General features: G+C 36.4%; 1 protein-coding gene across 4 annotated transcripts in view; it reads right to left on the reverse strand.

The window, feature by feature from the left end:
* NPNT (nephronectin) overlaps positions 1-15,676 on the reverse strand; it is a 110,995-nt gene that overhangs the window by 66,150 nt on the left and 29,169 nt on the right. For 2 of the 4 annotated variants that reach the window (XM_072622418.1, XM_072622420.1), the window contains exon 3: positions 14,669-14,719. The exons of the other annotated variants lie outside the window; for them this stretch is intronic. In XM_072622418.1, coding sequence (XP_072478519.1) covers positions 14,669-14,719 — 51 coding nt within the window. The remainder of the gene's footprint in view (positions 1-14,668; positions 14,720-15,676) is intronic. 4 annotated transcript variants of the gene reach the window in all.

The following is a 15,676-nucleotide window of genomic DNA, read 5'->3' on the forward strand; positions in this document are numbered from 1 at the left end:
TAATGGGTGGAATAGTGGAAAGAGCCCTGGAAGCAAGGAGATTAGGTTTTGAAACCCACATCAGACTCTTACAAGTTATGTGACTCATATATCCTCTATAAGCCTGTTCCTCATCTCTAAAATGAGGGACTCTTTCAGCTTAAATCTAAGATCCTACGATCTTTTATGAAGAATTTACTTAAGTTGGATATGGGGGCTAGCAGAGGACTAGCACGTGCCTTGAATGTGGTAGGTACTTGATACATTTTTGTGGAACTGTATTAAATAGCAGGTGGAGGGGTGTGCCAGGTATTATGCTAAGCACTTTACAAATATTATCTCATGGGACCCTCCCAAGGGGAGGTAGATGCTTCTACTATGACCATTTCATAGTTGAGGTTGTTCATCTTTCACTTTCAAAGAGGACCAATGACATCATGGGGTAATGTCTTGACTTAATATCCAGTGGCAAGACAAAATCAGGATGATGCGATAGCCTGGGATGCTATGAATGACCTTAGCATCTTTGATATCTGACCAAGCTCTAAGTGCTCCATAGCACCTGCTTAATTGTTCACATCTGCCTATTCCGTCCAGTTGAGGAAACTGAGGCAGAGAGAGGTTAAGTGACTTACCCAGGTCACACAGCTAGTAAGTGTCTGAGGTCAGATTTGAACTCAGTCTTCTTGACTCCAGGATTAAGGCTCTGTCCACTGAACCCCTTAACTATCTCTAGATAACAAATCAATTTATATAGTATTTTAAGGGCTTTTTTCCAAAATAATCCTGTGAGGTACACTGTTTATGTATTATTGTTTCCACTTTACAGATGAGACTATAAAAAGTCAGACATGTCCAAAATCACACAGCTAATTGAAAGTGTTGAAGTCAGAATCCAAACACAGGCACTAAGTTAGGAGTAAGCAGAAGAAAAAAGTGAATATTTGGAGTGCTTTGCCACCCTTCCTAGTTAAATATCAAAGTTTCTGAGCAACCTACTGCAAAGAGCTTAAAGAAGTTGTTATTTGAAGCTGCTCCAGCATCAATTCATTCTGGTTTGGGGGGCAACCACACACAAAGTGGGCACAGAAGCCAAGTGGTTCATCAGAAAAAGGGAAGCCAAGCAAAAAGATGGTGTGCATGTGTGTGGCACAGAATCTGCTTCCTTCCTGCTTCTGAGGATCAAAACAAAATCCATAAAGTACTTTGAACTCCTTGGCAATGGGTGTGGTATAAATTAGAGGTATTATGATTATTAAATCATCTGGCATTTGTAACCCCTACAAGAAAATACATGCTTCTCTTAAGGCTGATAAAAAATGATTCTCATATTCTTTGTAAATTCCCACCTTACAACGACCAGTTCCACTGTCTTGTGACCTCTTTCTTCTTTCAATGAGAAGTTATCCCCAAAACCTATGGGAATTCTGAACCCTGGGAGTTCAGCAACTACTACTTTTGATAGCACTAGAAACCAAGAAAAATCCTGTGTTTGAGATTCAAAGCCCTCTATATCCTAGCCCCCACCTATCTTTCTAGTCATGTTATTCCTTCAATCCAGTGTCACTGGATTGTTGTTCCACAAACAAGACACTTCATCTCTTGTCTCCTGGCATCTCCTTTGGCTGTCCCCCATTCGGAGAATGACCTCCCTCCTCAATTCTTCCAACTGACCTCCCTGTCTTCAAATCCCAACTAAAATTCCAATTTCCACAAGAAGCCTTTCCCTACTGCTCTGATTTCCAGTGCCTTCCCTCTCAACTGTCTTCTATTAATCACACACACACACGCACATACACACATTTTTGCTTTGTATATATGTGTTTGCATGTCTTCTTTCCCCTTAGCTCCCTTAGGTCAAAGAATGTCTTTTGCTTCTTTTTGTATCTCCAGCTCTCAGCACAGTTTCTGGCACATATTAGATGCTTAATAATGTCTATTGATTCATTGAAAAGAATCATAATAGAATTCTCAAATGCAGATGTTCCACCCAGATGTGATGGCAAATACCATCTGTTCCTGAAGAAGCCAAGTCTGTTAAACTGTTTGAACTCAAGAGTTCTGAGCTACTGTAGAGCTAAAGTTACTCAGATGTTTACATTAAATCTGGACCCAATGTGAGGGGGCTCTAGAAGCTGAAGAAGGCTTCCTGAGGATGCCTAAGGAAGGGGGTTGAACTAACTTAGGATGAAAACAGAGTAGGTGAAAAGTTCTGTGCTAATTGGCAGTGGAATGGGGCCTGTGAATGGCCACTATACTTCCAGCCTGGATGAAATAGGAAGACCCAGTCTAAAAAAAGAAAAGAAAGTACACATTGCATTAAAATTCTACTTTGATGCTTCTTACCAGCATGGAGGCAACCCTGTGTTCTCAAAGGTCCTAGCAAGACTGTTCCTTGACAACTTACCTTTGCAAATTCTAAGATGTACCACCAGATGATGAATTTCTTTTGGACCCAGTTTTCATTAACTGTCCTGGAGGCACTTTGATCAGGACTGGGTAAAGGAAACATCTGTTTTATATTACATTGATGAATTTGCAGAGCGTGGAGAAAAATATCAACCCTACTCTGATACCTGGTTTGCAGTGGCAAAGGACATGAGAAACACAGAACCAAGACAGAAATTTTGTGGAGCACTATTGCCTATTTTTGATGATAACATATGTGCTAGCCATGGATTCACCATAAATTCATGCTGGGTAGTTGGTCCACTGCCCTGGAGACACTGACAAAGAGTTAAATGGTCTATGGCAATTAACATGTATCTATATGGCCAGATTCTGAAGTATTCCCTGCTTGCTCCAAAGACAGGATTTTTTGTTTTGCTTGTTGGGTTTTTTTTTTTTTTTGCTTATTTTTACAGGCAGGCTGGACAACTGAGTGACACTCAAATAATCTGCCTCTTTCTATATGTCACTTTTATCAGCTTCTATGCCATGACATCTTTTTTTAATTGGAAAGAGTCATCAATGGTTTGGGATAAAATATGAACATAGCTTTTTAATTTCATTCTAGTTAAGTTAAAATATTTTCAGATGAGTCTGATTCCAAATGTTTTGTTCTTGTAAAAAAAAAACTAAGTTCATATAACTGTGATGTTGAGAGGTGGACCATATTTTCTATTGCTGATTTAGTATGCCCTGATTTCTTATATCCTCCACTATAGTCATCCAACAATGCCTCATCATGGCATACAGGTAATTAACTCCAAGCTACTGAAAGCTGTTTCAGCAGATTGAGAAAGCTATGTCACCTACTAGAAAGTCACAATGGCTTGGTAACTTTGTGTATCTGTTTCCCAATGCATAAACAGCCTTGCCAGTCTCAGAGAGGGTTATCAATCAAGACTAGGTAATGACTTTTCTTGCCTGTAGCAAACTCATCATGACTGCCAAAGATTAAGCTGTTGAAGAGTTGCATTCGTTGGCCATGGAAGGAATGCCCACAACCACTGGACTATCCCAGGTCTTTTGAACTACTGAAAATTTCTCAAATATTAAATTATAAAAAATTAAAGCTACATAGCAGCTCTAAAATGTTACATTTATGACCTAATCATCCTGGGAGCCAAAATTCAAATATATTGGAAAAATAAAACCATGTTGAGATGTCAAAGAAACAAGGGAAAGGATAACACAGTATTATTTGTTCTTTGTAACTTGAGAAGTACCTACTTAATGCAAATAAGATTATCTTTGGAGTACTAGGAATCATTTATTTATTTTTTATATGTCTACATAATACTGCAGGTATGTTTGTTACTTTAGGCTTAATGCCACAGAAAATCAAAACAAAGAATCCTGCCCATGCGGGTGTATAATTTACAAGCAAAAATGGGAGAAATACTGCAAGGACAATGAAAGGGAAGGAAAAAGAATGAAGAAAATGTATCTGTATCAGTAAACAGGAAATCTTCACTATGACTGAACTCTATGCTTGCAAAAAGACTGTTCAAAATCCCATCTTTGAAACAAAGCACAGCTTCAAGTCCAGTAACTCAAAATGCACAAAACCCTACAAGGATTAATAGTTCCATAGTGTATCACGGTACAGCCTAAGATATACATATCACATAGCTCTTTTGTTACCTAACAATCTTTGAATCAATAAACAGTTAGAAGGGACCTTTTGCTGTGGGTGTTTCTGCATCATGGAAGTATAAAAATAACTCAATTTAGCATATCCTATAGTCCAGGAAAAACTACTACTCCTACCCCATCTCCACAACTACATTCAGTTATATTTCTTCACCCATCATTTTAAATATCTCATCTGCCTGGGGGGGGGCATTGAGAGAGGAAAAAAGGAAGGAAACACATCTTTTCTTCTGTAATTGTTATCAAGATAGAAGTCAAGTCTCTAGTAAGAATTCGAAAAATTCCGACACAGAATCATAAATTTTAGAGCTAAGAGGGATTTTAAATGTCAAGTAATCTGAATCCTTTATTTTATAAATGAAGGAACTGAGACCAAGAGGTAAAATGACTTGTGTTAAATTCTGTAATATGTCCCAAAGTGATCATTTTGTGTATAGGGTCTGTTCTGGTTCAAAGATAACTCCTTCAAAAGTAGAGTTATATTGTCTGCAATTGTCCATCTTTAACTCCCAGGAAAACCTTTGGGATATTCCAAGTTTCTTTTTTTCTGGTCTTTATTTTTCACACAAATGCATGGTAAATTTGTTCAAGGTTCGGGTAACAACAATAAAAATAACTTTAAAAATTCTTCATCTCAAGGAATGCATTTTAAAAGAGAATTCCTTAAACATGATGCTTTTTACTAAAAGCTTTTTAAAATAGAAAACTTTATGGTGTGAGAGGTGGCGGGAAGCCCAATGGAATGTGATGTTTCTTTTAAAGCATATGTAGTAATTATCTTGCATACGTGCCCCAGAGATAAGCAGAAAGAGATTGGTCATCACCTATTGGTTAGTGTGAAAAGACTATCAGCGTGAAGCTTTAAAGATCCACTATAGGGTTTGTACTTAAGTACAAATTTCAATGTATGTTACAGGGATTTTTTTCTAGAGATAAAATAGTTTGACAATTTGCATATTAAAATTGCATTAGACATCAATATATTTTTGTGTGATGTCCATCTTAATATATATTTGTAGATGTATACACATGTATGCACGCACACACACACACACGTGGCTAAGTAACTTATATTCACTACCTAAATAGGTAGATTGAGGCACTATTAGTAAAGAATCAGACCCTTGAATTTGGCATGATTCAACCTTGTTGCAAAACTACTTAGTATAGAACTTCCCTGGAAAATGCAGAGTTCCAACTGTGGCAAATCAACAAAGTACAGTCAAGCTAAGGGACTCAAAGGAAGTCATGCTAAGACATTAGACCCAGCAGTACCCTGCATAAGCCCCCCTCCTCCCAAAAAAGCAACTTTGAAAAGACTCTCGTTACAAATGGCATACGAGGCTCATTTGAAAGCAAGAGGAGCATGTGCGTTAGATAAACAACGAGGAAGCTACTTTCAAATTTGAGTCAAAGCGAGAAGCAGAAAAACAGCTAAAAAGAGTATGAAATTACTAAGTTAATTATTTGAGGCAAGAGACTCAAATATGAGAAGAACTTTGAAGAGGAAAATGTCAGAAATAGGAGTCTATGAAAGACGTTGGAGAACACATCTTTTTCTTCAAGCAGGACCAGATGAAACACACCCAGAGAGATGAAAGTTGATGCTGCTCTTTAAAATCTCCAAGGAAAAAGAATTCCCATGATAATCCACTCTAATGCTTTTGGATATGAAAGAAGTTTTCTTATGTTTAAACCTAAAATTCTGTTGTAGGAAACACTGAAATGAGATGACAATGCCTTGTACTAATGTCACCTCGGTAAAGCAGTATCTATTAGTGGCTCTCACATGCAGGTGACTTTTCCTCCTAGGAATCTCACTTAATTTTATTTAGAAAATTATATTTATCCTTGCAACTTCCCTATGAGTCAGGAAAAAAGAGGAAGAAGTTTTTCTCCTCATAGACTTCACAATCAATCTGGGACTTTCTTGATGTGGCAGTCCCTCCAATAGTAAAAACTGCACCCCACCCCTGTGTTCTCATCCTGTACAACTCCATTCCATTGTTGTCCATAAATCCTCTGCAGAGGATCTACCCAACATGCTAGAGATTGCCTCTTAGATGATCCAACATGATAGGTGCCTTTTGCATTCTTGTGGCTACCAGTAGAGCATTCAGGCTGCTCATCTGTTATCCCTCATCCTTGCTAAATGCCTGGTCCACCTCCTTTTCCAATTGTACCTTTCTTTGATAATATGCCTTATACTATTTCTTACAAGTACATCATCATTTGAAATAGGCTGTAGCCAGTAAAATGCCTACCATAAGTCTCTTCATTGAACTTTGAGAGTCAGCTGCAAGTTGAATTCTTGGGAGATTAGGTTGTGCCAAGACTCACAACCATATAGCATTTGGCAGATGGGGAAATAGAAGCACGAAAGGTTTAGTGGTTTAACCAACTTCACTCAGTCAGCAAAAAACAATGTTTTACTTTTAGTTTAGCGCCCAATCCATTAGTTATGCTTACTGATGGCCAGAAAAAGCAAGAAAGAGTTCAAGATTCAGAGCAGCTTTAGAAAAGAAGGGAAAAAAGCAGAAAATGACCAGAATGCTGTGAAATGTCATGTCAGGGGTGGAACAACGTGTGAAAGAAATTTAGCTGTATTCTAGGAGAAGGAAAAATTGCAATTAGAAGCAGTTTTACAATTCTACCTCTCAAGCTCAAATGAATTAAAGTAACAATGTAAAATATTTAAATAAAATAATTTATCTTTCTGCTAACTTTGCATATACCGGATTTTGCCTCTTGACTTGTCATTTTGGGACTGTTCTTGAATATTGCTATGTTGATGTATAGGGGTAGTATGGTAGTGGGGCTAGGAACCCCACTGCCTCCTAAGAACTAAAAATGAGCATCACACAATGGGAAATGGTGAATGGTGAGCTTGAGCAGGCTGCAGCACAGTACTGATGAGGAACTCTGGGGAAGAATAAAAGTGAATGCTGTTATCCAAAAATTATACAAAAAATGACAGAAAGAGAAGATGAATTGCTCACGTGGTGAGTGTAAAGGTGGAAAAGTGGATGGTCAGAGCACTTCACTGGTACCTAGGGTCAGGAGAAATCAAGGAAGGTTTCTAACACAGGCTTAATTCGCTTTATCAAACCTTTGGGAGGTCATGTGTGAGAGTCTCACAGAACAGGCAAACATGGAGAGGTTGGGTTCTGTATCATTGAAAAGAACTCTTGAGCAGGTTCATTTGAGTATTGGACATTTCCCAAAGATTTCTTTGTTGTCTTAACATCACGTGCTTTTCCCATATAAAACTCCAATTTCTTTATAATATCTTTGTGTCATCATACAAATTAAACAACTAAAATACGGCATACTAAAAATAATTAAGGACCTTAAGATCTTAACTCTGGCCTATGGATGTTGTCTATTACTATTTGGTCAACATATTTTGAAAGTAAAAGTTGCACTATAAACTTCTTTGACAATCTATTACTTCCATACTTAATACTTGTTTCTCTTATTTTTTTCCAGACTTAATAGATGCCAGTTACTTTAGAACAAAATACTTCCTAGTTGCAATCTCAAATATAGGTCACTGCAGTATCTGACCTCTCAATTCATACATTTTCTGTTAAAGTCAAGGAAATCACTTCCAGGTGACAACCCTTTCTGTCACTGCAGTAAAGTTATCATTTAAGATGCTAAAACAATAATTTATTTAAAATGTGTGGAAGGGGTTCAGATGTGTATTTTGTTGATACAAGGAACATCAAGTGAGGAAACTCCAAACCTTAACAAAGGCAGGCAACTGTTCTGTGAAATCTTGGAGAACTGTTTGAGGACATTTAGAAGTGACTTCCCCTGGGTAACACATCTAGTATGTTTCAGATGTTAGGCTTTTTTTACACAAGTCTTCCCTGCCATGATGACTCTCTTTAATATGAACTTCTTATAGAGTTCAGCTATAGAACAGTGGCAATCGACTTCATATATGGGAGGCAACCCAGAGTTATGGAACAAGAATTAGAATAGGACTGTAAAGCCCAAGCAGGGATCCAGGCTCCATTTCTTACTACTTGTGTGACCTCGGGTATTCATTTTATTTCTTTTGGCATGGGTTTTTTCACCCATAAAACAAAAGAGTTTAGGACTAGCTTATCAATAAGTTTCTTTCTAACTGACCTTAAAATTCCAAGTTACCATCAGAGATAAGTGAGAAAGCAGGTCACATCTTATAAATTTCAGAGAGTATAGTCTGGATATGTTGGTTGGAATGCATGTGTACGTATGTAATCCTAGAGAAACCAGTTTTAGTTTTTAATTTGCCAGATTTTATTATTGATGATGAAGTGCTCCTGTTTGGAGATGATACTGTGCTGATTGCCACAAGCCCCAAAACATTACAAAGTCTCCACACCAAGAGACATGATTGCTCAAAAGAGCAATCTATACGAGAAAAACCAATCTATATGAGAAAAACTACTAATCTATATGAGAAAAACTAAATGGATGAAAAATGCCTGGAATGCACTCCCTCTTCACCCTGCCTCAGAGAAGAAATTGTTTTGTTCTTTGTATCTGTATCCTTGCCTGTACCCAGCACTTAATAGATGGACAATCTATTGAGTCAGACCATAAGTACAGGTAAAGCCAATGGAAAAATGACTTGGACCCAAGTAAGTAGGAAGAAGAGAGAAGGTTGGTCATCATTTTGGAAATTTTACAGTATTTTCAAAAATTCCAAGTGTGTAGTTGGCATAAAACCTCACCTTTTTTAAAAAACACAAAAGTTATCCCAGTGATATGCTATTTTAAAAAGAAGTTAACAATAGGTTATAGTATATGAATGCTATGGAATACTATTATGCTGCAAGAAAAAATGAAATGGTTTCAGAAAACCCTGGATTTGAATGAACTGATGCAAAATGAAGTGAGTAGAACCAGGAGAACAATGTACATAGTAACAGAAATATTGTAAAGCTAATCAACTGTGACTTAGTAAATCTGATCAACACAATGGCTCACCACAGTTCCAAGGGACTTATGATGAAAAATACTATCCAAAATACCTCCAAAAAGAAAATTGACGGACTATACTGAAACATTTTCTTCTCTTTCTTGCTTTTTCTTGTTTTTCTTAAAGTTTTTTAAAAGTATGGCTAATGCTGAACTTTGTTTTGTACAATCATACATACTTGTAATCCATTTTACTTTTTTTCTTGCCTCTCAATGGACAGGGAAAGGGAGAGGGAAGGGAAAGAATTTGGAACTGAAGATAAAATAAAATTGAATGTTAAAAGAGGAATAAAATGCGAGTAACTCCAAAGAGAAAATAAATGTATTTTTTTTTCAAAATTTCACAGTTCCCAGATTAAAAATCCCAGGTGTAGAGAGTGCACAGTTGTCTGCGTTTCATGGCAGTTCCAAGTACCTGAAAGACAATTTTCTCACACTGTAGAAGCCTTGTGCCAAGGATTCAGAGGCAGTAGCTATGCGTAGGCTGTTACAGCATGGGAACAGTTACTCTATCCTGGATCAGCTCTCAGGAATGAAAGTGGACAAGGGGTGGAAGTTTGGATATGTTGTGGACAGGAAAATATTCAGATGTTATCTAACCATATACCACCAAGCTGTTTATTTAAGCAGTGCGATGATCCTATAGGAACTGTGATAGAAGCACAGTTCAGTGGTGTATGGTGAAGAGGGTGTGGTCATGGACAGATTGGTCACCTCTCCACAACCCACTTCCACCGCATGTCTCTGCCAACCTCCATATAACTACAGTAGCAAAATGAAGAAAGAAAGGAATGTAAGGGAGAAGAAATGATTTAAGAGTAGGCTCCCAGAGGAGATAGGAGAGGATGGTGACAAGGGTACAAGTAAGGGTAGGGTGGTCTCTGTAGCAAAGAAAAGGATCCTGGAGAAAAGAGAGACTGGGACATGATGGAGGGTACATTGGAGGATGGAGCAGAGGAGATGAAGGAAAGAATTCAGGGTAGATGACCTGGATTTTCTCAATAAAAAGGGGGTAGTATCTCCTGCTGAGAATGAGGATGGATGGAGAAGTAATATAGACAGCTCCAGAAGAGAGAAGTTTCAGAATAACAGCTGTGAGGGGTGTGATAGAGTGTCTGTTAGATAAGGATTGACGGACAAGAGTGAGGGCAAAGAGAAGATCAGATAACATGAATTTGAAGTGGACAGATGTGGGTGATACGCCAAGACAACACTGGGCATATTTTAAGGGCTTAACAAATTTATGCTGATTGATTGATTGGACCTTGTTTGTATGACTGTGTGATTTCTTCCAGAAACATTCAGTAGTTTGGGAATGCTGAAATGAAGAAGACAGACGGTGAGGGAAACTCAAGGCTGAGATTTGGCAAGACCAGAGTAGGAACGGAAAAAAGGTACAAGACCTTCAACGGACAAACTTGAGCAAGGGAGTGGTGCACAGGATATTTAAAGCATTTAAAAGACTCTTGTGTGGAAATAGGTCTGGGATCAGATATGTTCAGCTTGGTCCCAGAGGTCAGAAGCAGGATCAAGGGGCAGAAGGTGCAAAGGGGAAAAATTTAGACATACGTCAGGAAAAAACTTCCTAACAATTAGGGTTATTGAAAAATATAAAGAACTATCTGAAGAAGAGGTGTTTTCCCTTCATTAGAAATCTTCAAACAAAAGTTGTTTTTGAGGTAATTTCAGGCATTCGTTGAATTAGAGAATTTCTGAGGTTTCTTCTGACAATGAGATTTTGCAGTTTGAGTGGTTGTTACTTGTGATGATGGATAACAGGCAAAAATCACTTTCCCAGTCAGGAAAATTTTATCAATGTTATTCTTATGCCTAGGTGAGGAATGTATTCATGTTAATGAACACACACTTTGTTGGAATATTGAAAAATAAAAGTATTTTTATAATTTATGTAGTGTGTGTGTGTGTGTCTATCTATGGGAAAAGAATGCTGACTCTTCAAAGCCCATCTATGGGGGAATATTGAATAAGTCACTTTACTGGGCTTCTGTTTCATCATCTGTTTAATGAGACTAGAGGTATCTTCTAGCTCAAAAGCAATGAGTGAGAATTTAGTGGTCCAAACGCTGTATTTCTGTATACACACATACACACACACACACACACACACACATATCCCATTTTTAATTGTGCTACCAATTCACTAACCATTTATTGGTTTTTCTGCTTCATTTTCATCATGTGTATTATACGATGAGAACTGCTAAATTTGTGCCATTGAAATACTTTATCAAACAAGATTATCACTATGTTTTTCAAAATATGACTAAAACAATCTCATTCCATGAAGCAAAAAAATAAAGGAAAAAACATAGTATTTGTAACATTCTCCTTCATTTAAAACTTAAGTTCATTTAAAAAACTAGTATTAGATCTTGTAAATGTAGTATTATATGTTTGTAACTTTCAGTTTTTCGAACATACTGGATATGCTCATTTGTGGAAGTTAATAACTCTCTGTGGATCTATTTATCACAAAAACTTATTTTACTGCCTAAAATACATAATTGTGCAGAGCATATTTTAATTCATAGGCTATAATTCTTGTGATTCTTAAAATTTAATCAAGGTTCTACAATAATTTGATCTCATTTAATTTTATATATATAATATGTATGTGTATATATACATATTAGACCATTGAATTCTCAATCAGAATATTTTCAGAGACAGCAACTTATTACTTCCTAATGGAAGATATTTGTAAAAAGCCAATTAAATTGGTTATTACATATTTTTTCAGGCAAATAATTTTCTCTTTAGTAGTTTACAAGAATCTACTACTGAATGTTTGGTGGATTAAACTGCAGTCCACACAAAAAGTGACTTGCAGATAGAGGAAAATGAAATTATTTCAAGAATAAATTTCATTTATATTTCCTTTAGACCATGAATGAGGTTCAGCAATAATTTCCTAATGACATGTTACTTAAAATTTTAATTTTTCAAGGAAATTCACCTCTCAGAAATCAACAAGAAAAACTTCCATAGGGCATGTAGGTTGACCACCATGGGTTGCAAAATGGATACAATCAGATTTATGAGGAATTTATCATATACTTCTGGAGTTGCCTATAAAATCTGCCATCCTCATAGTGGCTAACATAAAGCCCCCCAAAGTCCTATCTCAATGTAAGTCCTTATTGTCACGATACTTGTCCTATGAACTTTTTCCATTCCTCTAATTCAACTGGACAAATTTAAGCCAAATATGCATGGTATTGTGATGGGTATTAGGGAAAATGACAATAACTACTCTCAAGGACTTAAAGTCTACTAAGGGTTTAAAGTATAAACACAAGTTGAATGCAGCATGAAAAGGGGCAAAAGGGATCAGGGTTCCCATAGAAAAGTATCTTGGATGCTTCTTTTCTTTCTTTCTTCCTTTCTCTCTTTCTTTCTTCCTTTCTCTTTCTTTCTTTCTTTCTTTCTTTCTTTCTTTCTTTCTTCCTTTCTTCTTTCTTTCTTTTTCTTTCTTCCTTCCTTTCTTTCTCTTTCTTTCTTTCTTTCTTTCTTTCTTTCTTTCTTTCTTTCTTTCTTTCTTTCTTTCTTTCTTTCTTTCTTTTCTTTCTCCTTTCCTTCCTTCCTTTCTCTTCCTCCCTCCCTTCCTTCCTTTTTCTTCCTTCCTTCCTTTTTCTTCCTTCCTTCCTTCCTTCCTTCCTTCCTTCCTTCCTTCCTTCCTTCCTTCCTTTCTACAAGTATTTATTGCATGTCAATAATGTGGAAAGCTTTGTGTTAGGCATTTTGAAAGGTACAAAGAAGAACAAACTAAGTTCCTGTCTTCCAAGAGCTTACATTCTAATATGGAAATGATACAGGCTACAATACAAGGAAAAATACAAAATGTGCCATAAGAGAGGTACAAGCAAAATACTCTGAAGGCTTAGAAAAAAGAGAGCTGGCACATGGTTGGAGAGACCTTGAAAGGTTTCACAGAGGGAAAAGGGATATGAAATGGGTCTTATGATGGCTAGGACATAAAGGGGTTACAAGGAAGAGTTAGGGGACTTTTAGCCACTGTCTTGAATGTTGAATGATTAGAGTGAAGAGGGATAGAATATAGTGGGATGGTAGCATGAACCTTTTTAGTTAGGGGACCAAAATCTATCCAGCTAGTGGAGCAGCTCTACATCTTACATTCTATATTGCCTCTTCTTGTCCCTTTGAGAGACAGAGAGAGGGGGGGGGGGGAGGGAGGGAGAGAGAGAAAGAGAGAGAGAGAGAAGGAATTTGATTAGGGTAGGTGTGGTGAGGTTATTGGGGGAAGGTGATATTATCATATGATCATAGATTTAGAACTGGAAAGCACCTACCTCAGTTAAGGAAACTGAGGAACAGAGAAGTTAAAGAACTTGCCCAAGGCCACATGGGCAGTAAATGGAAAAGCTGGGATTCATCCTCAGGTCTTACTTGGTGGTAAAGTTCACTGCACCATGCTGCCTGCCTACTTTCCACCACTTCACATACAGCAGGCTGCCAGATACTAGATAACCTCACTCCTCTTTAAATAAAATAGATTTGTCTCACAGAGAGAAGGAGATAAAAACCCACTGAGTATAGCAGCATGTTGCCCAGAGAAGCCAAACTTTAACATCTCTTTTAGAAGTGAATTATTTAAGAAATTCTAAACTTCAGTTAAGTCTTTTCTAAAAAAAAGAGATTTAGAAATGAAAAATGACAGCAGGTTTTCTTCATGTGCCTATATCCTGATAAGTCCTTCAGTGAATATTCCAAGATTATTTTCAATTACAATCTTAACAATAAAATAGATAACCTCAACTATAATTCTATTCATTTTTTAGTAATTACAGGTAATATTCACTTGAGTTTCATGTTTTTTTTCCCTAATAAATAAAAACTTCTAGTATGATCAACCTCACTTGTCCCCAAATGTAATGATTAAACACCCTTTTAAAATAAACTTCCTATAACATGAAATAATCTTTCCCCCAGTAGCAGGTGTTTCTCTTTACCAATTCCACAAACTGTTAGGGTTTCATATAAATCATCTGGTGAAGTTTCCCATTATGTACCATGAATATGTCATGTACAACCGCATTCTTTTCTTCAAAGCAATATCCTTTTAAACACTGATACCTTCAACCAAAATAATAAAATTATGAATATTGATAAATATTAGCATAACACTCTATGCAATTTAGACAATAAAATATCTCTTACCTTAAAGTGGAGAGTTAATTAATTTGAGGTAGAAATCTCTTAACGTTAATGACAACGAACACATAAGTTGTTAGTAACCATATACTTGGACAATTATTTATTATAACTGTTTCTTTATGTATTAAGGAATATAAAGTTTCCTAGAGATTGGGAGGGAGTGGTTATTAGATTGTTAAATAGGAAAAGAGTATGAATAAACTGAAAAGAAAAAGATTGACGAATTATCTAAGTTAAAATGATCTTAGCAGAGTTGTGAACAGAAGAAGTATTCCCGATGGGGTGTATTTTCCCCCAAAGAGATCAAAAAGAATAGCTAATGTTAAGATTTATTTATAGTTCTGTAAATGTATTATTTAGAGGGCATGCCTTTCAAGACACAGGATTGCCAAGATTATGTCAAGAAATATGTTCTTCTAACCTTTGAGTTGGCACCTTATCCTGGCTATTCTCTGCCTTAAGACGTAGAAAGCTGCAAAACAAATGTCCAGAAAAAGAAAATTCCAGATTTTTTTGTTTGTTTGTTTTCTGTAAGGAGACTGGACTTGGGTTTTTATCAATTTGCTACATTCCCGGAGACTTAACACATATTCAACATTCAGGGCTTCTCTGAAACAACAATAAAAAACTAGGACATATTTTAAAATAGCAATATCTTAGTCACCGTTTTGTTACAAAAGTCAAACATTTTGAACCAAAATAAAACTTATCCAATAATTGAAGCACTCTGATTCTTCCATGCATTTTGGTTTACTTTTCTGGAGCTTCCAATCCAAATTTTTAGTTTTCAGAATATTATTTTGTGCTCTTCGAGAGACAGTACCCTTTTATTAAAGTAAATGTTAGATGATAAGAGATTAAATTTAAATGTTAGGGTTTTTTTTAAAGCAAGTCATTGAAATAATTGAAAATATGCACAGTTTTAAGATATTGAGGATTATCATCAATGAATGATTACTGTTGGAAATTTTCTTTCAACAATTATCTCCTTGGCTGGCTGCTTTGTCAGTCAAAAGTGAAAGGGCCTTTTCTGGAGTCTCAGTTGAAAAAATTTAGAGACTAGAATGCTCCCTTTGCTGAAAATTAAAGGAAGAATTCTCAAAGAGGTGTTAACAATGGTCAATGACTCTGACCAAGTCTTTCTCAGAAGACAAAGCAAGAAAAAGTATTTGTGGTTTCATTCCACATCAGATCTCACACCTTAGGTAAGAAAAATCTGGGGTTTTATTTTAAAGAGAGACAAATTATGGGAGCAAATTGTAACAGTTAATTGAATAGTAGGGGTTTTTTTTTCTCAAAAAGAAGGAAACTAAGTACCCTATGTGACTGAGAAAATAATCTTTTTTTCCCTTTAGTTGAATTACAAAAATGTATAAACAATCCAAAGTAACTGCCACATTTTTTTTTAAAAGCAAATCTATATGCTTCC

The sequence above is a fragment of the Notamacropus eugenii genome, chromosome 7, assembly GCF_028372415.1.
Source record: "Notamacropus eugenii isolate mMacEug1 chromosome 7, mMacEug1.pri_v2, whole genome shotgun sequence".
Lineage (NCBI taxonomy): Eukaryota > Metazoa > Chordata > Mammalia > Diprotodontia > Macropodidae > Notamacropus > Notamacropus eugenii.